We start from the raw sequence: 25028 nt of genomic DNA on the forward strand, positions 1-25028 counted from the left end.
ATGTCTAAATTTTACATCTTACTATAAATTTTACTATACGACAAATAAATGAAGGCTCATTTCTACCATAGCCAATGTAATAGTATATAATACATTAATCAAATAGGCTATACTATAGAGACCAAGTCCGTATACAGGAATGGGATTTTATTAATAAAAGACACAGTTTTATTTGATAACTTGAATAAGAAGCATCTATAAATGCCCAAAAAATCCCCCTCCCCATGCGTGCAAGCTTGGTAAAGAGTATAAAAATACCACTGGTTTTCATGCATAATCATATGTGTTTATACATAATACATAACCTATATACATAAACATAATATAGTTTACGAAACACTACATTGGGGAATAATTTAAAACATAATTTCAGTTTATTTGGATTTTTTTTAGCTGTTTTATGGTTGCTGATTTCAAAATTATAGTTAGTTTTCTTCTACCGCGAACAGTTTTTGCGCTGCAACTTATGTCTAAATTTTACATCTAATTTAAAATTAAAGCGACATCATGAAAGATTTGTGTTTTTAGTTATGCACGTTCTGTAATATGAATCATATTCTGTAAATTTTATTTTTTTAATTTTCACGAAATGCTAATAGATAGACATATAGATCAGTGTATTTCAAAAGCCCAGGGGCCAAATACACAAAAATACAAAACAGGGAAATCGCAAACAAAACAAATTACAAAGCACACAAGAACACAATACGAAGCAACAAATACATAGATAATTTCTTAAACAACATTGGCCTGCCATAACATAAAGAAGAAACGATCAAAAATGTGGGTTTTTAAGGCCAAACGAAAATACTAAAAAAAAACACACAAAGCAAATATTTCAAGAGGACAAAGGCCTCTCTTCTTCGGTGCGAACAAAAATTTTATTGAAGCAAAATACCAAAAAAAGACTAAGAAAAAGCCAAAATCAAACGTGAAAAGTCAATGTGAAGAAAACAAATCAATTAAACCAATGAAAAAACCTAAACAAAAAAATTCAATAAAAGCCAAAATTAGAAGAATTAAAACCAAATACCTAACAACCACAAAGCGAGTTAACCCCCCCCCCATTTTTGATCGTTTCGACAAATATCTAATCCAGAGACAAAATGACTTAATCACATAAACTTTTCTTTCTTTCCAAGCATTTATTTATATTCACACCAACTCGACTTAATGTTGTCGGGTGATTATATTGAAAAATGTCAGGAAGCTGCAAACCAATTAAATGTAAACATTTCCCCCTGAAATCAGAAAGCACTGGGTACTCCCGGAGAAAATGGTCCAAATCTACATCATCTTCCATACAGAGAGAGCACTCATGCTCCCCTTCACGAATCATACTCTTTCTATCAAATACCTTTGGCCTGCTCCGGATTGGAAAGCAGATTGCCCTTAGTTGTATGTATTGACATGACCCCTTGCCGAGTGAATTTAATTTAAAACAAATATTAAATTTAAAATTTATTTATTTATTATTGCCACTAAGCGGAAAGCTTTCGCTTGCTGCGCAAATATGACGAATTATAAAAAATATTGTAAACTACAATTCCGTTAACAGTTTCATAAGTATTTTACAAAAACTGAATTCCAAAGAAATGCATCGTCTCAAGAAAAACAAAATGTTTTATTATGCTAGCAGTCTTTGGCGTTCGTTTATATGTGAACTAAAAGCTTTCCTTGCGTTTATTTTAGCTAATTCTTATCACAAATACTTAAATAGCCCAGCTTTGCTTTGTTATGTAATTAGCATTTTTACCATTTGCAGTCAAAACATTCAAGTCAAAAGAAAATTTGCAGTCAAATTTTCAAGCAGGTACTTGTATGATAAACGCCTAAGCGTTCAAGTTGTTCATCCATTGACGCATTATAGAATCGGTTTTTTCGTTAGTTTCTTTCAGCTTAGCGTGAGAGAAGACAAAGAGAAGTGACAGAATAGATGGTAAATATATAATTTGGGATATATATTTGCACATTAGGGGGGGGGGGGGGGTAAAGTATTTGGAAAGTGTGAAGTTAGAAAACAAATCTTAGTTCATTCAAAACAGTCTCTACAAAACAAAGAAGACGTGGTCCCTGAAAATACGGCCCCTAGCTTATGGGTTGGTTATAAACCCCAAGTTATTTTTTTTTCTTTTTTCGAGAGCTTTGAATCATAATTTTGAATTTGAATGTTCCCAATAAATAGTTATAGATTTTTGGAGACTTAGATCAATCAACACAAACAATCTTCAAACAAAATAAACAAGACAATGAGACCGGCAACCGATTCCAAATGATGTCAAAACCTCAGTCAGCTGAAACCCCAGCGCCAGTTTTCAACGAGTCAACCCTTTTTGGAAATACAAGAATACGAATCTAATGCAGATCAAAGTGGATGTCTTGCCCCTTAGCTTTCCCGCCCTTACCAGCAGTTTCACTCGCGGTCGACTGAAAACAATACACACATTCAAGTGTACATTGTAATTTAAAAGTTTGAAAAATTAATATATTTTACTCCGGTTAAATATGAATATAGTCTGTTGCTGGTGCCAGTTCAATTCTGGGGACGATTAAGCTTACCCTTTCCACTCATTCTCCCAAAGTCATTAGTCTTCTGTATAAGGGACAGGTTTGCCCCAAGGTTGAAGTGACCTCAAGGACGAAGCTTTTGAAATTGAAAATAATTCCGTTTGTGGCATTTGCCAGTATTAGTTGAATGACTTGGAAAAAGATTTGGGAATACTTAAGTTGTTACCATCAAGACTGGAGGAAGTGCTGACAACCTTCAACTGCTGGGGTCTACTGCTACTAAATTCAGTCACTGTCCAGCCACTGATCATCCGACACGTCTAACCCTAAGGCAGGGTATTTTGTAAAACACGCTGCCGAGTTTCGATGGAGTGAAGCCTTGTAATGGCCGCCAAAATCATACCCGTGGGGTCAACACCCCTGAACATAAGAAGCGTCAAGCGTGACGCAAGAGAAGATCCCTTGAGGAGCAATCTCAGGTGGCAGAAAAAAGTTTTTTTGCTATTACGCGGCGAGTAGTGGGTGACTCTCCCTATCTTTTGAGTGATGAGTGACCTTGTTCAAACCGGTCTAAAACTGGTGAGCAGGATTCTCGGAATGGCGAAACAATGTTGGACACCGCCAAGGCGTGCTCTTCTAAAAAGGGAAATATAAAGAGATTGACAAGTTCTATCTCAACATATCATGCCAAAGGGGGTACCAGTAGCCCAAATTCAGTAATGAGAAGAACAATTACTTTTTCTGGATAGATTGTTCACGCTCAGAGCGTAAACTTCTTGCTAAAAATTTTGACAGGCCTGTATTAATTTTTCTACTTTTATTAAAATTAGTGATTTTTTTTAATTTTGTCAAGAAAAAATTAGAATACAACTCCCCTCAAAAAAAAAAAAAAAATCAAACCCCATCCCTTGTGAAGATAATTTGATAGGCATTTTGTAATAGTCAGACACCTCAAAGTGTTAAAATAGATCACTTCGAAACGGAATGTGAAACAGACTCACTTAGCCATTGAGCTGGCCTACAACTCTTATAAGAGAGCTCAGTCCGTCTTACCTTTAAAGCCTTTGAAGATAAGATCACCTCCGTCCTCTTGAACAGTCGGTCTGATTCGACTATCCAGTAGTTCTTTGATCAACATAACAATCTCTTCGTCTTCGCCCTCGACATCCTCTCCAACTAAATGAAAAAGACGAAATAAAAGGAAATATTAAGGAATATAATTAATAAGCTTTAATAAGAAGCATAAATAAAGGGCAAAGCACATAATAAATGACAGTCTATCAACCAAAAAAATATCTGGAACAAGAAACAAACGAGGAGTTTCAAAAGTCAAATACTGACCACTGGTGGGCTCTCTGGTGAATTCCCAACAACTTCCGGAGTCCTGCAAGGATGCACCCTCTCGCCAGTATAGTCCGGCTTAAAACATTTAAACATTACGATAGAAAAATGAACCGATGGTAGATTCCGCATAGTTTGCGATCATATTTCACCATAAAACAGATATTCCCAAACATTTTAGATTCATTTTACTCTTACAGCCATTCTACATTTTAGAATGGATTTTTAAATTGAAGAATGAAACAAATGGCAAATACTAGCGAGAATCTGATCCTTCGACTTTTTTTTCTATCACCATAGATTCAGCTTCCTTAGCAAGCAGCAATTTTATATATATATATATATATATATATATATATATATATATATATATATATATATATATATATATATATATATATATATAAAATGAATTCACAAGCAAAATACCACGCAAAAGGCAACAGACAAGCTAATTCTCCAACCAGATGCTTCGTAGCAAGAGACTTATCTTCAAGGCGTGTCCTTATGTGTATGAGTGTGAAGAAAACCCTTAGTGCCTTCCTTAATGAACTGAGCCCAATGTTTAAACGCAGGGACGCCAACTCACGAAAATGGTGGGGGGAAGACAAGGACTTTTTTAAATGTAGTTACTTTACTTCAATGAAAATACCGAAGAAGGTATTTTTCAAAATACAGAGGGGGCAAAGAATCTAGGACGCGCTTTTGAACATAGCATTTACCTTTCTTTATAATATACCTTTGTCTGTGACATGCCTAACTCACGATAAATAAAAGTTGAAATAGAGATTAAATCCTTTTAATAGATTGTGATTTTCACAAACAGTGATAAAATTTTACAAAAAATACTAGATATTTCGGTCACATATGCAGTGACCGTCATCAGTAGTGAAACTTATACTGATTACTGTCACTGCATATGTGACTGAAATATCTAGTATTTTTGTGAAAATTTATCACTGTTTTTGAAAATCACTGTCTATTAAAAGGATTTGATCCCTATTTGAACTTTTATTTATCGTCATGGAAACACATAATGCTGATATTTATTCCTTAAAATATTAATTGATTTTTGATTTCTTAAAGTTATAAAAGTGAAAACATTTAAAAAAGACCTAATTTCAAGAACTTTCAACTACATTGAACAAAATGACTATCTCAAATTTTTGATTGGATGTGTTTGGAGAAATGGTGGGCGTGAGAGGGGGGTTAGTGGCCCTCCAATTACTTTTGACTATTAAAAATAGCACTAGCCATTTCAATTTCCAATCGAATAAGCCCTATTTGAAGTTCCTATGACATCGCTTTCTATAAAAACCTTATATACCCTCAAACCCTTATATGTCAAAAAAAAAAAAAAAAAATAACAATAATAATAATAAGAATACTACATTGTACCCAGATCGATCCTTACTATAAAAATGTCAAGCCTTCCGATCATTTTCAATTATTAAAAACGGCGCTAGCCCTTTTAACTTCCAATCGAATGAACTCTTTTTGAGTTTCTACGATAACGTTTTCTATAAAAACCTTTCATGCCCCCACGGGATACCTTAAAACCCTTACCCTGAAGATTGTGGGGGGGGGGGACGTTGTCATCCTTAAAGACCTAATTTCCAGAATTTTCAACTACGTTGAACAAAGTGTCTATCTCAAAATTTTGATTGGATGTGGTTGGGGAAAATGTGGGCGTGAGAGGGGGGTTAGTTTCCCTCCAATCACTTTCAACTATTAAAAAAAAGCACTAGAACTTTGAATTTCCAATCAAATGAATCCTTTTTGACGTTTCTACGACAAAGCTTTCAATATAAACCTTATATGCCCCCAGGGCATAACTTATAACCCTTGCTCTAAAGACTTTGGGGGGGGGGGGGGGGGTTCCTGCTCAAAGATATAATTTCCAGAACTTTCAAAAACACTGAACAAAATGGCTATCTCAAATTTTTGATTGGACGTGTTTGGGGAAATGGCGGGCGTGGAAGGGGTGTTAGTTGCCTTCCAATCACTTTCGACTATTGAAAAGGGCACTAGCCATTTCAATTTCCATTCGATTGAGTCTATTTTGAAGTTTCTACGACAACACTTTCTATGAAAACCTTATGCCCCCAGGGCATAACTTACAACCCTTGCCCTGAGGGCTGTGTGGAGCTGGCATCCTCTAAGACCTATTTTCAGAAGTTTCAACTACGTTGAACAAAATGGCTATCTCAAAATTTCGATTGGATGTGTTTGGAGTAAAGTTGGGCGTGAGAGGGGGGTTAGTTGCCCTCCAATCACTTTCGACTATTAAAAAGGCACTAGCCCTTTGAATTTCCAATTGCATGAGCCCTTTTTGAAGTTTCTACGACAACGCTTTCTATAAAAAACCTTATATGCCCCCAGGGCATAACTTGCAACCCTTGACCTGAGGGTTGTGGGGCAGTGTCCTCCTCAAAAAATATTTTCTGTCTAGAAATCAACTACGCTGAACAAAATGGCTACCTCAAAATTTTGATTGGATGTGTTTGGGGAAATGGTGGGCGTGGAAGGGGTGTAAGTTGTCTTCCAATCACTTTCGACTATCAAAAAGGGCACAAGTCACTCCAAATTCCACTCGAATGAGCCCCTTCGACAACTCCTTCGATACGAAGTGCGCTGGTCTATATATATATATATAAAAAAAAAAAAAAAAAAAAAATTAAATAAATAAATTGTGCCAACGTCGTTCTTTATTTAGGCAGCGCGATTGCGCTGTTTATGATATGCATGTGTGGCTATAATATGGCTTAGGTCTAATACTCTATTTCTAATTCTATTTTCTCCTTTGAAATTATTTTTCAAAAATTAAAAATCATCTTCTAATATATTCATTCAATGGATAATTTAGCCTAGGCACGGCATGTGCAGAAATGAATTTAAGGTAGAGAATAAACAAACCTGCTTCTTCGGTGTAGTCTTTGTTTATCACTGGTAAACCAGTTGCAAAAAAGTCCATCATTGTGGCAAAAACTTCTGGCTTGATTTCTTTCCAATTGACTTCATCGTCTACCTAGAAAAGCACAATAAATCCCTCAAACCATGAATCACTCAAACCAATCAATTAAGAATTCAAACACTGGGCTGTGAGTATGACCATATCCTAACTATGATTAATTTAGTTCCAATTCATTATTGAAAGTTTGTGCTAAAGTTTGATTTTTTGTCTCCAATTCTTTAATACCCTCTGCTCATATACAAGGGCAAATGAAAAGATGTTTTCCACAATGCCTCAAGAGCGAGTTCTTTTTAAACATTGTCTTAAACAATAAAATGCACAGACCACAAGCTTTAAAAGGCAATTGGTAAATACAACACATGCAATTCCCCACTCACTACGTTTATCGTACCCACAAACACTTCCAGTAATGCACTATTGAACTTTGAAGTAAAGAGTAAGATGTAATTTTCACTAAAATCCCTCGCCTTTATAGGGTAATGTATGTTGGGCAGCCTTAGACTAAATGAATTTCATCTATTTGGAATCGGGGGCAGACACAAGAAGAGCAGTGGTTTGCAAGGGGCAGGGGAATATATTTTACGATACGTTTTCTAAAGAGTAAGTTTATTTTTAATACATCTAGAAAGAATTCTCAAATAAAAAAGAGTAACGAACTTTGTATGCTAAATGAAACAAAACTGAGCAAACCTTAAACGGCGAGGGTCAATCCATTGGATCAATAATATATTTAAGCGTTATATATTATTATGTATCTAATTATAAATAATTTCATTCCTGGAATCATCATTTATCTGTCCCAGATCAACAGATTTCTAAGATCTCAAAAGCCCCAAAAGTAAGGTTTTGCCAAGATCTTTACATTTTTAAGGGCCCATACTCAAAACTCACCCTGATTGCATATATACCACATTTTGATTTTGTGATGACCATGTAAAATATACCACTTTCTTAACTAGGAAAAAGGGGGAAACGCCCCCAAAAAAACAAGCGATCTTATTGAAAATCACTTTAATGAATTCGTGAAATCAGAGAACCCTACCATAGAGGTTTAGAGCTCTACTTTACAAAATCTGGAGTTTTGCATTTTTTTTTTCCAGAAAAAAGATCATGGATGCATGTCTATTTTTTTTTTCCAGGTGATCGTATCAAATGGAGGGGCTATAAAATTGGGAGAGAGCTCATTTGTACGTACCGTACATTAAAAGTTTCTTTTAAGTGACCATAAAGATTATGCCACGGGAAAGTGCTGTTTTCTGCCATTTTATTGCACTAAACTACGACTTTACCTCAAAGGCACCCTTTGAGGGTACCTGGTACCCTTTGGTACCAGGTACCAAACTGGTAAAGGGTACCTGGTTAACAAACTGGTAAAGGGTAAAGGTTTACAAACTGGTAAAGGGTACCTTGCAATCAATCTAAAATTCTGAGAAGCCAATTTTGTTTGTTTTTTAATTTCCGTAGGGGGATGGAATTTGGGTACTTGTGTATTATGCGCCACTCACTCAAGTTTACCTTGTGTAAAACTCACGAACAAACCGTTTTTTTTAGTTAGTTTCTTAGTTACTTTAGAAATAAATTTGGGCTATAGATTTGCGCATTAGGGGGGGGGGGGGAGGGTAAACTATAGCGGTTCTGCATGCAAAATATGTTTGGTACAATTATTCTGTATATGGATAGATCGATAGATAAACGTATTTTAAAGCCAAATATACGGCCATGAACACGGTAAAATAACATAAATGAAAGGCACAAATAACATAAACTTTGATCAGCGATCATCATAAAGCACTTAAGTGAAACACTACAGTTAACAAAATTTCCAGATACCTCGCTATTCTTCTGTAATTTGGCGCATAATACACAAGTACCAAAAGTCCTTCCCCCTACGGAAATTAAAGAAATAAAACTCCACGGAGGGGGGGAGGGGTATTTTACGGGGGGGGGGGGGTGTTTTCCGCGGGGGTATTTTCCAGGGGCTACTTTCTGGTGGGGGAGGGGTAATCACCGGGGAGGGGGGGGGGTAAACGCCGGCCACCTAAAATATAACACTCCCATGCTTAGGCCTACCGGCATAGAGGTAGAAAAGGCAAGGCGGGCCATCATGAGTCCCACCAAGGAATTACTTTGGGGGTAATAAATACTAGTAGAAACTTTGTTTTTAGCAATTTCAAATGGTAATATTCCTCTTTTTTTTTATTTATATGAAATATTTCAATATACTTAAACATAATGATGTATATCAATAAGCACTTGCTGAACAAAATACTATTCATCGCAAATTTTTAAAGTATATTCAAATTTTATCCAAATTTAAATTGCAATCCAGCATTTTAACTCTTAAGCAAAAAAACTAAAAAAGTAGGGGTGGTACTAATCAGTTTACAATTATTGATTTTATATTTTAACCACAATAGACCAGGGGTTTATGGGGTCGGTACCACACATTATATCTCGGTTAAGCATGGGAATGATTTTTAAAATAATCAAACCAGTTTTATCAACTGATAGTAAGGAGCAGCTTCTAAACCAATTTGAACAGAAATTATTCTTAATGTGAGAGGGGGGGGGGGGCTGTCTCCTCCTTAACTCCTTGCTCTTTAATCAGAAGTTTGACTTTTCTAATCAGTTTACAATTATTGATTTTACGTTTTAACCAAAATAGACCAGGGTTTATGGGATCGGTACCACACATTATATCTCGGTTAAGCATAGGAATGATTTTTAAAATAATCAGAAATTATATTTAAAAACCAGTTTTATCAAATGATAGTAAGGAGCAGCTTTTAAACTAATTTGAATAGGAATTATTCTTTATTTGAGGGGGACTGTCTCCTCCTAAACTTCTTACTCTTGACTCAGAAGTTTGACTTTTTTCCAAATTCTTTAAAGACATTTACTGAAACACAAGGGCCATTTAATTGGAAAAAGAGGGTTTTTCGGAGCACTAAAAATTTTAGCTTAATGAGCGAGGAGTTGAGAAAGGGGCAGTCCCCCCTATATACAGAATAATATCAATTCATTTAAAGTTTTAAAGTTGCTCCTTACTTTTAATTGAACAATTGTTTTTTATTCAATTACATTTCATGGAATGAAATAGTTTTATGAACACGGCATTTTTGCTAACGCGGAAGGAATTGCAAATTATTTCAATGCTCTCTGTCTCGTTTTTGATGGGTAGCAAAGCTTAGAGACAAACATTTTTTGAAAGGTAATGAAAAAAAGTGTGTCAAGTAAAGCAAAAATATATAAAAATGAAAAAAGTTAATTAATTACAAAAAATACACAAAGCAATAGCCTACTAATGAAATATAAGATAAGAATCCTCATATTCTGTCCTAATGAGCAATGCTAAAGTGGTGGACGGACATTATTGAATAACATCGATATCTTTGAATTTGGCTATAAAACGCCGATATATTTAACGCCTTCAGACTCTGTGTTTACAATAAGTAAAGCATTTTCAAAGTAGTTCGTTCAAAGCAAATTATTGAAACTAAGATTTAGAAAATCAAACGAGAATTTCTAGCACTGGGCGTTATTGAGAAAGGCTGTAAGAGTTGAATGTTACTGAGTAATACTGATATTTTCAATTCAATTTTGAATACTAAAAACTGGTATATTTGATGGCTTTATGCTTCTTAGCTATAAAACATTAAAGCTTTGTCAAAGTGAACAACTAGATCAATGCAATAACCCCTGGTAAAAAAAATTAATAACAACAAAACACAAAAACACGTATCCGTTATAGGGGAAAATACAAAATCAAACATTTCTTATTATAATGGCTTCAGATATCAGCTTATGGGTACTCATGCATGCTAAATTTGACGGTATATTTTTATCGGGAATTCCCCCTTTTTAAGTTGTTGTCCTTCTCTTTCTATAACCATGCGAAATTTCTTACGTACTATTAACTTTGGATGTTTAACTTCAAACTCGAAGCAAATATATAATTGAAGTCACCATAAAAAGCTGATTCTTTGATTTAATGTTATCAGTATTTAAGTTCTTATGCTTTCGTTATTCGTTAACTTCACTACAAATAATAAAATGAATTTCTTCAACTATTTATTTTCAAAGTGTAATTTAGGCACCATTTTTGTATATGTTTAAATGTAATAGACAGAAAAAGAAGAGGCATGAATAGTTTTTTAAACATGCACGTTTTCTTTTGCATAATCTTTTTATTGGAAATTTAGTTTTCAATTATAATTTCATTTAATAATAAACTTAAAAAATAATTTGGTCTTTATTTGTTATAACATCAATAACAATACAACAAAGAAAATGATGTCCCAGGGCTAATCAACGTTTAGAAAAATGGTGCTTTCTTTCGCTTTTCTTTCGATTTAAGTTCTAAAAACATACATAATATGTTTTTTAACAGTTTAGTTTGTATAGGGCAATATTTGGTATTTGAGTCAAGGGAGGGGGTATGATTTGTTTGGGGGGGGGGGGAGGGCTTTGCAAAAAAAACTTTACAAAACACATCAAAATTCATTTATATGCATTTTCGTTGCTTTTTTTTTCACGCCTTGAAATTTTATCTGGAAAAATATCAACAAGAAGAAAACAGAAGGACATGACTTATACAACAAACATTAATGAAAAGTACTCATAAGAGTGGAAAAACTGTTTAATTTGTGACCATATTAATTCTAACACCCACCCACCCACCCGCCCCCAACCCCGAAACAGATTTTCAAAGAAAATAAAGAGCCAGATTTATTTCTTAATATTTTAAATCCATGTTTACAAAATAGTAGGGAAAATAATACTTTTTTTCCTTTTCTTTCGTTTTAAAAATTCTAAACTGTATTTCATTGAAAACAATATGTAGTTTAAACAGTTTAGTTTTTATAGGGTTATATCCAAGATTTTTTCGGGGGAGATTATGTTTTTCCCGAGGGGGGCAACAAAAAAGTTACAAAACGCATCAAAATTTGTTTACTTGCATATTTGTAGCTTTTTTACGACTAGAATTTAACGTTTGGGTGAGAGAGGGGGGAGCTGAAGTCCCGTAAAACCCTTTACTTTGGATACGGCCTTGATCTTTCGTTCGACAAAACATCCATTTTTTATTTTGCTTTCACTTTGAAATCATTTAAAAAATATATTGCTTTCAGTTGTCCCCTACCTCCCCTCCCCTGTTGCGGGCGCCCATGGGCAGTAGTCAAACTCGTATTTGTTCGTTTTAAGCTTGATTTGCATATTCAAGTTAAGTTTTATTGTTTTATGATTTATTTATTCATTTCTATTAGCACCTGTTTTAAGATTTATTTCTATTTCTATTATATATTTGTTTTTAATGACTGTGTATTTAATTTTTGTTCAATTTATGCTTCATTTATTCTTTAATAGTAACTCTTGGTAATTTTAAATTTGAATTATTCTATGTTTTTATTTCTGTTGACCTTAAATTTAATATGGCCGTTACTTTTCTTTGAAAAACTTATTTTTCAGAAAGTTCTTTTTTTAATTAATTACCATAGAAAGCTGATTATTTTGATGTATATGTTACCGTGAATGTCCGGAATCTAGTTAATGTCGACATTCACCACCGAATGTTCAAAATTCCCTTTTCTCTGCTTCGATTAATTTAGCTTTGCGAGTCAGCTTTTTCAGTCTTATGCAACCTATGATGGTAAAAGTTAAAGTTAGGTTAGATTAAGTTAGTTTAGATTAGGTTAGGTTAAATTTGGTTCTAAATTTCAGAAATGGGTTAAAAACCTAACTTAAGCTAACCTAAACCATCCTAACATCGTTTAACCAAACTTAAATCTAACCTAATGTGTCATCATCAAACCTTGCATTAAATTGAAAAAAAAAGGACTGGCAACACTGACTAAATACAAGGAGAAAAAATTCACCAGAAATTCACCAGTAAATTTTGACATTAACCGATTTGCGGACATTCACTGTAACATATGTACTGTTATCAAAATCTCTTTTTTACAGTTTCGACGTTACCACGAATTGTTTGAAAACTTATTAACATCAACTAAGAAAGAAAGATATACATACCTTTGTAATTGTGATAAAATCAGGACCAAAAAATACGGATTTAACACCGTTTATTCTAAAAAGAAGCTTTGCTAGTGGAGATCCTTGCGCAGAGCTAATGTTTGAAAAATTGTAGGTTTCGTCTTCAACTATCTAAAGAAAAAGGAAGAAGATTTAAGATCCAAAATATTCATTCTTTAAAAAACCTTTACAAACGCATTAAAAAATTTGAATATATTCAATTTTCTTATGTTTTTACGAGTCGGACCAATATTTCGGGGGGAGGAGGGGGGGGGGTCAAACCCCCTGGATACGGTCTTACCCCTCTCCTGGATTTCCATTTATGATAATTTAAAAAAAAAACTTTCAGTAAAAAGATTATTTCAAAGAAATGTAATTTGTCATATTAGAAACTAACTAGAAGTTTTTATAACTAACTAGAAGTCATATTAGAAACTAGAAGTTTTATTAGAAACTAAAACAGAAGTCCTTAATATTTCAAACTTAAAACGGCCAGAAATTAGTATCAATCAGTAAATAAAACCTTAAGACGAATAAAATCACAAAATAAGTTTTCAAAGAAAAGTAAAGAACTCCATTAAACTAAAAATGAGCAAAAATAAAATAAAATAATCTACCAAGCGTGAAACTACCACAAATCAGCATCGATCAATAAAAGAAAACCCAAAACGAACAGAAATTACAATAAATGACCGAGTCAAACTCAAAACGAGCCGAAATTAACATAAGTTCGGCTCAAAACCCCTATGCCTTCCCAAGGCCAGAACATAATTTTCACTTTACTGAAAAAAAACACAGTTGAATGTGCATTGTCAGTTTAATATACATATACTGATACTTAGTAATCAAAATGTTATTATTATTTGATTTATTAAAGTTATAAAAGTAAAAATATTTTTATTTTTTCAGTAAAGTGCAAACTATGTTCTGACCTTGGGAAGGCATAGGGGTTTTGAGCCCTACTCATGTTAATTTCTGCTCGTTTTGAGTTTGACTCGGTTATTTATTCTAATTTCTGTTCGTTTTGGGTTTCATTTATTTATCGATGCTGATTTGTGGTAGTTTCACGCTTGGTAGATTATTTTATTTTATTTCTGCTCAATTTTGGTTTAATGGAGTTCTTTACTTTTCTTTGAAAAAATTATTTTGTGGAGAAAGTTTTTTTAATTAGTTATATTATAACAAGCATGTATTAGTTAAAAAAATTATCTGCTCAAAATAAAGGGCAAAGTTGAAACTTAAAACGAGCAACAGTTTTAAAGTTACGAAATAAATTATAGTTTTTGTTTAATTATTAGGGTGGGGGAAATGCCTCTTCCTTCCCCTCCCTCAAACGACGCCACTGGTGTGCTTATAAGATCCTTCAGCTTACAAAACTTAAAAACAAACTGAAAAAGAAAATTTACAGACCTTTCAGAGACAAATTAATCAGCATTGCAATACTGAACTGAAATATAGTCAAGCATCATAGCATTTACATCAAAACAGAAAATACAAGATAGAAATAGAAACTTGCTTTTCCTTCTAAAATTTTTAAACTTTAATAATTTAAAATTATTAAAATTTAAAATTTTTAATGAAACTTCAAAATAAATTGGAAAAGACAAGTTAACGACCTTTGAATACCAAGCTAGACTGCATGGCACCACTGAACTGAAATATTGTCCAATATTATAATATTTATGGATAAGTGCAAAAAAAACAATGCATGTCTTCATTTCTTTTATGATATTTTCAACTTAAATAAATTAAAAAGGGATATTTGAATGCAATTCAGAAGCTAAATAGTTTTCATTGTGGTGCTAAACGAAAATATTCTCTATTACTATAATATTTACCAAATAAAATAAGGTCAACTTTACCTTGTTTTGTCTTATAAGAACGTTTGGTAGATAAAACAGAAATTCGAACAGAAATTTAGACAGAAATTCAGAAGCATACTTAAAAATAGAAAAATTCATGATTGTCTACACTAGGCCACCGTGTTTATATTTACAAAATGAAACTACTAAACCACCAACCTTTATCCCAGGAACACATTTTAGGCTGTTTGAATTATGAGTATCCTGTGTTATAAGGAGTTATAAGGTGTTATAAGGAGCATAAGATCACCATTTTTACTGTTACAAAATAAAACTGCTAAACCACAAACCTTTATGTCAGGAATACATTTTAGGCTGTTTGGATTAGGAGTATCCTGTGTTATAACGAGTTATTTGGTGTTGAAAGTTATAAGATGTTATAAGATTACCATTTTTACTGTTACAAAATGAAACAGCTAAACCACCAACCTTTATCCCAGGAATAAATTTTAGGCTGTTTGGATTAGGAGTATCCTGTGTTTGTATAAACATTGTCCTGATTGGAAGAGTGCCTTTAAAACCATTGTTCTTTGGAAAGAGTCTTGACCGGTTCCTGAAAAATAAATACATAAAAGGTAATGCACTTATTACTGGCATGCTACCAATTCACCAACATTATGTTATTGGCAACTTTTGAAGACAGTGATTGATAAATTACTACCAATTACTGATATCATTTTTTAATGGTTGGTAGGTGGCAGTTCACTATGAGACAATTTACTTAAGGGCTATCAAAATTAGATAAGGGCTATAAGGGCTATCACTTTCCAATGGCGTAGGAATACACTCTTATCCTGTTTTTTGCAGGAAACTGATACTATTCCAGAATTGGTATAATCTAGGGATTAAAACTCTGAATCAAATTCAATGGGTCCCGAGCAAATAGGTGTTTCAAAAAGGATGTACCAATAAAAGGGTTTTTACTTCAAACTTAAGGGCTATCAAAATTAGATAAGGGCTATAAGGGCTATCACTTATCTAGGGATTATCTAGGGATTAAAACTCTGAATCAAATTCAATGGGTCCCGAGCAAATAGGTGTTTCAAAAAGGATGTACCAATAAAAGGGTTTTTACTTCAAACTATTCAAATACATAAGATAAGCCAATACTATTTACGTTTTTATAATGTTTTTAAGACTGATTTTGCTTGGTAATACTAGATGTTTTTGTGGTTCTTTTTTAGGGGGGGGAGGGGGTCAAAACAAACTGAAGTACTATTGTCACAGGACTTGTCAAAAGAGCCATCCAAAGGTTGCGGCAAAACTTCATGGTGAGTAAGCAATGTAAACCTAGTTACTAGTCATTTTAATCTTGGTTCCATTGTTCATTCTGATTCTGATTTTAGGTTTCATTTCTTCTTCGGTTATAGTAATTCTTACCCATTTTAGTTCAAAATCTTATATAAGCTAGTTGTGGTACAGCAGCAGCATTTCAGCTATGTCCTCTTTTTGTAACTTAATTTGGCTCATAGTGATGAAGCGGTATGATTGAACCTCAACATTTTTTTCCAAGGGTGTGCACCTCTGGCTGCACTGACAAATATAATATTATCAGAGGCAACGCTACAGCGTTGCCTATAGTAAAGGCCATACGGCTCCAATGTTTTATTATTATTTTTTTTTTTTCCCAGAGGCACTTCATATGGAAGGGGTCGTCGTAGAAACTTCAATGAGGGCTAATTCGATTGGAAATTGAGAGTTCTACGGCCCTTTTTAATAGTTGAAAATGATTGGAGGGCAACTAGCCCCCCCCCCCCCGCCCATCATTACCCTCAATCCCTCCCATAAAAATTTTGGGATATCCATTTTTTTTCAGCGTAGTTATTTTCAAAATAAAAAATGTATTTTTGTGGAGGTCATTCCCTCGCAACCCATGGAGCCAGGGTTATAAGTTATGGCCTGAGGGCATATAAGTTTTTTTATAGAAGGCGTTGTTGTAGAAAATTTAAAACAGGCGCATTCGATTGGAAATTAAAGGGCTAGTGCCTTTCTTAATAGTAGAAAATGATTGGAGTGCAACTAGCCCCCCCCCACGCCCAGCATTTCCCCAAACACATCCAATCAAAATTATGTGATAGAAATTTTGTTCAGCGTAGGTGATTTCCAGATAGACATTTTTGAGGAGGACACTCCCCCACAACCCTCAGGGCAAGGGTTTTAAGTTATGCCCTGGGGGCATATAAGGTTTTTATAGAAGGCGTTGCCGTAGAAACTTCAAAACAGGCTCATTTGATTGGAAATTCAAGGGCTAGTGCCCTTTTTAATAGTCGAAAATGATTGGAGTGCAACCAGCCCCCCTCCCCCAAGCCCATCATTTCCCCAAACACATCCAATCAAAATTTTTAGATAGCCAGTCTGTTCAGAGTAGTTGATTTTCGGATAGAAAATATGTTTTGGAGGAGGACACTCCCCCAAAACCTTCTGGGCAAGGGTTTTAAGTTATGCCCTTGGGGCATATAAGGTTTTTATAGAAGGCGTTGCCGTAAAAACTTCAGAAAAGGCTCATTCGATTGGAAATTCAAAGGGCTAATGCCCTTTTTAATAGTCGAAAGTGATTGGAGGGCAACTAGCCCCCCAAGCCCATCATTTCCCCAAACACATCTAATCAAAATATTGAGATAGCCATTTTGTTTATCGTAGCTGATTTCCAGATAGAAATTTTGTTGTTGAGGAGGAAAATGCCCCACAACCCTCAGGGAAAGTCTTGTAAGTTATACCCTGGGGGCATTTACGGTTTTTATAGAAGACGTTGTCGTAGAAACTTCAAAAAAGGCTCATTCGATTAGAAATTAATAGGGATAGTGCCCTTTTTAATAGTCTAAAGTGATTGGAGGGCAACTAGCCCCCCCCCCCCGCCACTACGCCCATCATTCCCCCCAACACATCCAATAAAAATTTTAGCCATTTTGTTCAGCGTAGATGATTTCCACATAGAAAACATGTTTTTGAGGAGGGCAATCCCCCACAACCCTCAGGGCAAGGGTTTTAAGTTATGCCCTGGGGGCATATAAAGTTTTCGTAGAGGGCGTTATCGTAAACTTCAAAAAAGGCTCATTCGATTGGAAATTCAAAGGGCCAGTACCCTTTTTAATAGTCGAAAGTGATTGGAGGGCAAATAGCCCCCCCCCCCGCCCATCAGTCCCCCACACACATTCAATAAAAATTGTGTTATAGCCAGCTTGCTCAGTATAGTTGATTTTCACATAGAAAATATTTTTCTGAGGAGGACAATCTCCCACAACCCTCAGGGCAAGGATTGTGAGTTACGCCCTAAGGGCATATAAGGTTTTTGTAGAAGGCGTTGTCGTAGAAACTTCAAAAAAGGCTCATTCGATTGGAAATTCAAAGGGCTAGTTGCCCTCCCCCCACACCCATCCTTCCCCCAAACACATCCAATCAAAATTTTGAGATAGCCATTTTGTTCAACGTAGTTGATTTTCACATATAAAATATGTTTTTGAGGAGGACACTCCCCCAGAACCCCCAAGGCAAGGGTTTTAAGTTATACCCTGGGGGCATATAAGGTTTTTATAGAAGGCGGTGTCGTAGAAACTTCAAAAAGGCTCATTCGATTGGAAATTCAAAGGGCTAGTGCACTTTTTAATAGTCGAAAGTGATTTGAGGGCAACTAACCCCCCTCTCACGCCCACCTTTTCCCCATACACATCCAATCAAAATTTTGAGACATCCATTTTATTAAACGTAGTTTTAAGGTCTGGAAATTAGGTCTTTGAGGATGACAACTCCCCCAGTCCTCAGGGCAAGGGTAGTAATTTAAGGATTCTCCGAATCCTTCATATTGCTCATTTGATTGGAAATTGAAAGTTCTTGTTCACTTTTTAAGAGTCAAAAGAGATTGGAGGGCAACTAGCACCTCCCCCCCTCCTCCACGCATCAATCCTCCAAATGCACCTCCTCCAAATGCATCAGATAAAAATTTTGTTAAAAATAGTTGAAAGGTTAAGTAACAAAACTCTGGCGTCGACAAAACCCCCCAGGGACCGGGGGCAGGAAGGGATTCTCGTATAAACTTCAGAGATGGCTCATTTGATTGGAAATTGGAAGTTTTAGTCCAGCTCTTACGATTCAAAATCGATCGAAGGGCAAATACCCCCCGCCCACGCCCTTTTTCCCCGCCCCTCCCGTTGAACTAATTCTGTTTATACCTGAAGGCCCAATTAGAGTTAGAATGTTTTGGTATTAACACACACCTATTAGGCATCTGCTCTCCTCCCTACCAAGGAAAGAAACAGAGAGTGTAAGGCAGTGGCGGATCCAGGGGAGCGGCGAGGGCCCCCCCCCCCCGAACGTAGTCTAAAGTAATATAATTTACTTAATTAACGCAAGATTGCGTTAATTAAACTTGCTCCTAACGCAAGTTTATCGGATCAACCTATTTTGCGCCCCCCCCTAAAAAATCCTGGATCCGTCCCTAGTGTAAGGGCACTATAAATTTTAATTTGTAATTCAATGAACCCCGTTCCAAAGTTTATGCAACCACTTCTTCCACATAAAGTGCCCCTGGAAAAATAAATAAGTATTAATTCATTGAACCCTTATGGCTCTTTACTTAGGTAACGCTATAGCATTGCTTCTGACCTAAAAAGTTAAGTAGAAATTTCAGCTTCCATTTTTATGAATATCCAAAATTATCTGAGGGGAATATGTTTGGGGAGCATATTCCACGGCTGGGAAATTTCTGCTGGGTGGAGTTTAACGCGGGGGAATTATCAGCAGGAAAAGAAAATGTTCTTTGAGGGGGAGGAATTTTCCAGGGGTGTATTTTCCAAATGTGAATTATTCAGGGAGGGGACAACTAAACCCATTCGATAATATTCTAAATTTTACATCTGAAAGTAACGGGAATAAAGAATCAACGGAAATGTCAGAGATAGCACTTCAGATTCCTTTAGACGATTTTGTTCGTGTCTTTTGAAAAAAAACATTTTCAAAAGACGGATTATTTTCATTTGTATTACTTTCTCTGTGTCTGCTCAATTATGCATGTGAGGGGGGAGACTTTCCCCCACCACTGTCTCCGCCAAGGTTTCAGTTTTTATCTTAATCCTTAAAAATGAACGCAATGCGATAAAAGTGTAACTCAAAATAACATATATAGAATAATATATGCACATAACACGGAACAATTGATCAAAATTGCATATCATGAGTTTAGACTCACCCAAATGATGGCCCAGGTGGCTCACCATTCCACCATTTATGAAATCAATCCTGCAATAACTGAAAATATAAAGTATTTTCGAGTATTTTAACGTCTTCCACAACTAAAACGGTTCAACATTCTACAGCCCAATGAGTCTGTCTAATCTCCTTAATCGAGAACGGAGGAGATAAGTGAAGTTCCGCCCCGTATCGGATGAGTCTCCAACCTCCCCCTCTACTACTGTCTATGCTAAAGTTTTCTTCTTTCTGCCAACTACGCCGCCCCCGCCCAAAACACTTTAATAAGGTAAAGTTTTGTATGGGAAGAAAACATAGTAAATCTATTATAATTATCCTATTATAAGGTTAAAATACATACTCTGTGATAGATGCAAAATTGGTTTGGCACACAAAATCCTATTAAGGTCAATTCCAAACAGTCGTAATCCCTTTGTGTCAGCAAGTGAAATGGTCAAAACGCCCTTATTGGATCTAACTTGTCAATCCACTTATATTTTTCAATCGCTGTCCACAAGTTATGCAAGCTGTCTATTGTTCATATATAAGGTTTTTATCAAAGATGTAATCGTACAGACTTTGAAAAAAAGCCTCATTCGATTTAAATTGAAAGTTCTAGATCCTTTTTTTAAAGTAAAGAATAATCGGACAGTAAGCGACCCCCTCCCCCCCCCCCCTATGCAATAAAAACTTGAAACTTTTTGCAATCAAAAATGAACAAAAATTAATTTAAAAAAAAACTTTCTAAAAAATAAGTTTTTCAAAGAAAATTAAAGGTCATTTTAAACTTAAGCTCAGGAGATATGAATACCTGTTAAAATTCAAACTCAAAACGACCAGAAATTACTATTAAAGAATAAATGAAACCCAAAACGAATAGAAATTAAATAAACAATCATAGCAAAAAACATACAACAAGTAATAATATAAATGAATAAATAGATTTTAAAGCGAGTAATGCTTAGATTGAATATGAAAATCAAGCTTAAAACGAAAAAGAATAGTTTGCTATTAAAGTATAAATGAAACTTAAAACGAAGAGAAATTAAATAAACAATCAATGCGAACAAACATACAATATATATATTAATGTAAATGAATAAATAAATCTTAAAACGAGTGAAACTTAAATTGAATATGTAAATCAAGTTTGAATCGAATAAAAATAACTACAAACAAGAGTTTGGGTATCGCCTCACTGCAGAAGCCTAAAACCTATTGCGTCATTGGCGCTTTACTGAAAAAGAATTATATTACAAATGTTTTTTGTACTTAATCTTTAAAATAAATATTAAAATTACAGTAAAATTTTGGACTGATGAGCTTTCAGCAATTAATATCATTATACATCAAATATTCAGTTTAATTTATTAGTTCTTTTCAAGATTGGTCAAGACAAATATATTTTCACAACAAACAAAATTTGGATACTGCCCACTTCTTTAACTGCAAAAACCTAAGGCCTTCTGCGTCATTGGCGCTCCAATGAAAACGAATCACTCTTATATTACAAATTTATTCTTTTCCAGTTCTTAAAGCATTGAAAATGAAAATAAAAATTACAGTGAACAAAAAAAATCTTGAACCGATGGATCTTTCAACAATTAATATCATTATATATCTAATATTCAATTTGATTTTGTTTATACTTTCCAAGACTGTTCAAGACTCATATAGTTTTCAGTAAGGCGCCAATGACGCAGTAGGTTATAGTAATTCTTACCCATTTTAGTTCAAAATCTTATATAAGCTAGTTATGGTACAACAGCAACATTTGAGCTATGTCCTCTTTTTGTAACTTATTTTGGCTCATAGTGATGAAGTGGTATGGTTGAACCTCTACATTTTTTTCCAAGGGTGGGCACCTCTGGCTGTACTGACAAATATAATATTATATTTGAAAAAAGTGCATACGATTCTAGCCTTCTAAGTGTAAAAGCACAGCTTTTCCTTCTCCTTGAGCTAGAATCTAGAATGTGTAAGCTGAAGTGGGTTTTATAATCTATAATCTAAGACTAAAGTTGTCCTACTAAGCTTTCATTTTTTTTTAAGCCAAGTTCCTACACAAAGCAGAAAGTTCTATTGTAGCTGGTAGGACTGGTTTCTGCTTGAAGTGTAAAAGTGCTTGAGATCCTTGATTGCTCCTAAGCCTTATCACCAAAATGGTTTCTCAAAATAACAAATAAACAAATTTAGGTATGCACAAGTATGTAAATTTAGGTAATTTTTTTGCATATACCTCCTAAATGATAATCAAAGGTGCCATAAAAAAACAAAGGTGGATAATCAAATGAAAATCAGTGGATAATAAACAAAAATTTCAGCTGAAAGTGAGGGGTAACATTAAAATTTAATAAGAACAGAAAAAATTATGTATATGCGGGGGGGGGCTAAAAGAAAATGATTTATATTAGTGGCCTCACACACAAAAAAAAACATGTTAATAAATCTAAAACCATTAGATTCTTTTTTTTATGTTCTTTCCAAATATCATATTTGAGTTTGTGACAATGTACTCCCACCCTACCCCCTGAGGGTCCTGGATACAGTCATAGCATAGGGTATAAAAAAAAACTAAAAGAAAATGATTTACTTTATAATGTGCAGCATGTTTCTATTAATCAGATTATCGTCTGACTAATACTTTCCTTCCTATCTAGATTTTGTATTGCATGCACCTCCTAAATGATAATCAAAGGCGGAATAAAAAAATTAAAGGTGGATAATCAAATGATAATCGGTGGATAATAAAAAAAATTCAGCTGAAAGTGGGGGGAGGTAGCATTAAGACTTAATAAGAGCAGAAAAAATTTTGTATATGAGGGGGAGGCTGCCTCGTCCTCCCCCCTTATTCCTTAAGCAAAAATCTTACAGTTCTTTATGAATACTTTTCATTCAAATTCAACATCCCTTGTGTTTGAGCAGTCTTTCTTCAACAACTGTGACAAAAAGGCAAAGTGTGTAAAAATTTCCCCTGAGAAACTTTCCTACCCACGGAAAATACTCCCCTTGAAATTCTCCCTCCCCAGCAGAAAATTTCCCCAAAAAATTCCTTATATTTCCCAAAAGAAAATACTATATGCGGAAAATGGGCAAATCGCATAACTTACAGCCTGTTTTTCAGGGACAACTAGGAGGGGCCCATATCATCCCTAAAGGCATAGTTATTGGAACTTTCAGCTATATTGAATCAAATGGCTATCTCAAAATTTTGTTCGGATGTCTTTGGGGAAAAAGGAGCATGGGAGGGGCGCTAGTTGCCCTCCAATCATTGTATTCATTTATAAGAAAGACTATAACTTTTTATTTCCGTTCAAATAAGCCCTCTCCCAATCTTCAAGGGCCAATGATCTATCGATCTTTCTTCAAGTAAAAAAAAATACAAATTTTCACATTTTTTTGTACATAGGAATGTGAAACCTCTACAGTAAAGTTCCCTTAAATGCGGAATCTAATGGCGTGATTTTCTTTAAGATTGCTTGACATTTTGGAGGTGGCCTCCTTTTTTTCGAAAATCAGGCAAATTTTCTCAGGCTTGGAGCTTTTGACGGGCAACATTAAACTTGATGGATTTTATATAATTGGGATCAGCATAAAAAGCAAATCTATTGCGTCTATTGTTATCAAAATTTTATTTTTTAGATTACTTTTGAGCCAAGTTGCTTATTACTTACAGTTCACTACGACAAACATTGACATTGAATAAGTTCAAGGACAGGTAACATTGATAGAGAGTTAAGGATAGGTAATATTCCTTACATTTAGCATATTTATTGTAAATATATTTCCCCTGACTTGAGATCCTCTCGACCCCACAAACAATCCCTGAAATTTCCAAATGTATTTCCAAGCTAATGATTTTTTAATCCCCTACCCAAACATTACATTTCCACAAATTGTTTGCAAACAATTTCTATTCGTAACAGTCTAGAGGCACATCTCTTACAAAAGCAACATCTTAATAAAATAAAAGTAGCACAGTTAGATACCACACCCCAACCCATCCCATGATGGTCCCAGATATAGCCCTAGGAATATGTAAGAAACTAAAAGAAAGGGTAACAGTCTATATTAGTGGCCCCACAGAAAAAAAAAACATATTAATAAACCTCAAACCATTAGATTCTTTTTTATGTTCTTTCTAAATATTGTATTTGAGTTTGTGACAATGTACTCCCACCCTACCCCCTGAGGGTCCTGGATACAGCCATAGCCTAGGATATACACAAAACTAAAAGAAAATGATAAAATTCTTACTTTATAATGTGTGGTATGTTTCTATTAATCAGATTATCATCTGATTAATACTTTCCTTCCTACCTAGATTTTAACTAGCTTATGTTGATAAGACGAAGTGAGACATTTCTTGGGTAATAGTCCATATTATTAACCCAATAGGAGAAAACGTGCTAATAACATAAGTGTAGTATCATTAGATTCCTTATTTCGTGCTCTTTCCAAACTTTATTTTTGAGTTTGTTACAATGCACCTGCCTCCTTGATGGTCCCATACAAAGCACTAATCAATTGATTTCTGTCACAAATCATAGATTCTTTCTTGGAACAGAATTTTGACAGTCTTTCAACTTGATGCAATCTCTTTTTGTAATATTATTCCAATAATTATAAAAAATGAATAAAAAAGGAAGGAAACATGATACATAGAACCAAGCTGCATATTAGAAAGTAAAAATTTACCCTAATTACCTAAATTGAGCTTGTTTGCAATGTGAAAAAATCCTGTAATTTCATTGTTTAGGCTTTTTCTTTTTTAGTCTCCAATACATTCATAGGGCTATATAAGAAAGATGAAATGGCAAGACCACTGGATAGAACTGTACTAAGCCAGGCAAGGTACCATTGCCTCACTTGTTATTTCAATAATTACGTCCTTGAGGCTCAAGACCAGCGCCAGATGTCTTGTGTTTTTTCTGGCCTCAATATCTCTTAATGACTTATGCTGATGACATTTTTAACATCAGCTGAACTTGGATAAATTTCTGAAACATTCCAAAAACTTCAAAACAAATACTTAAAATCCAGTCTTGAATTCAGTGCTGACAAATCTGATGCGGTCCTTTTTAACTAGAAAGCCTGATGAGACTGTATTTGGAAATTCAAAGATCAACCCATCT

The 25028-nt window shown here is 34.6% G+C and overlaps 1 protein-coding gene across 1 annotated transcript in view; it reads right to left on the reverse strand.

The window, feature by feature from the left end:
- LOC148951735 (NFU1 iron-sulfur cluster scaffold homolog, mitochondrial-like) overlaps positions 1 to 25028 on the reverse strand; it is a 42909-nt gene that overhangs the window by 6018 nt on the left and 11863 nt on the right. The window contains exons 2-5 of the mRNA XM_089088688.1: positions 15142 to 15265; positions 12851 to 12982; positions 6766 to 6877; positions 3562 to 3684 (exon numbers count right to left, since the gene is read on the reverse strand). Coding sequence (XP_088944814.1) covers positions 3562 to 3684; positions 6766 to 6877; positions 12851 to 12982; positions 15142 to 15265 — 491 coding nt within the window. The remainder of the gene's footprint in view (positions 1 to 3561; positions 3685 to 6765; positions 6878 to 12850; positions 12983 to 15141; positions 15266 to 25028) is intronic.

This window comes from Artemia sp. Qi Xiang Cuo, chromosome 5 (assembly GCF_049724085.1).
Source record: "Artemia sp. Qi Xiang Cuo chromosome 5, ASM4972408v1, whole genome shotgun sequence".
In the NCBI taxonomy this organism is placed as follows: Eukaryota; Metazoa; Arthropoda; class Branchiopoda; order Anostraca; family Artemiidae; genus Artemia; species Artemia sp. Qi Xiang Cuo.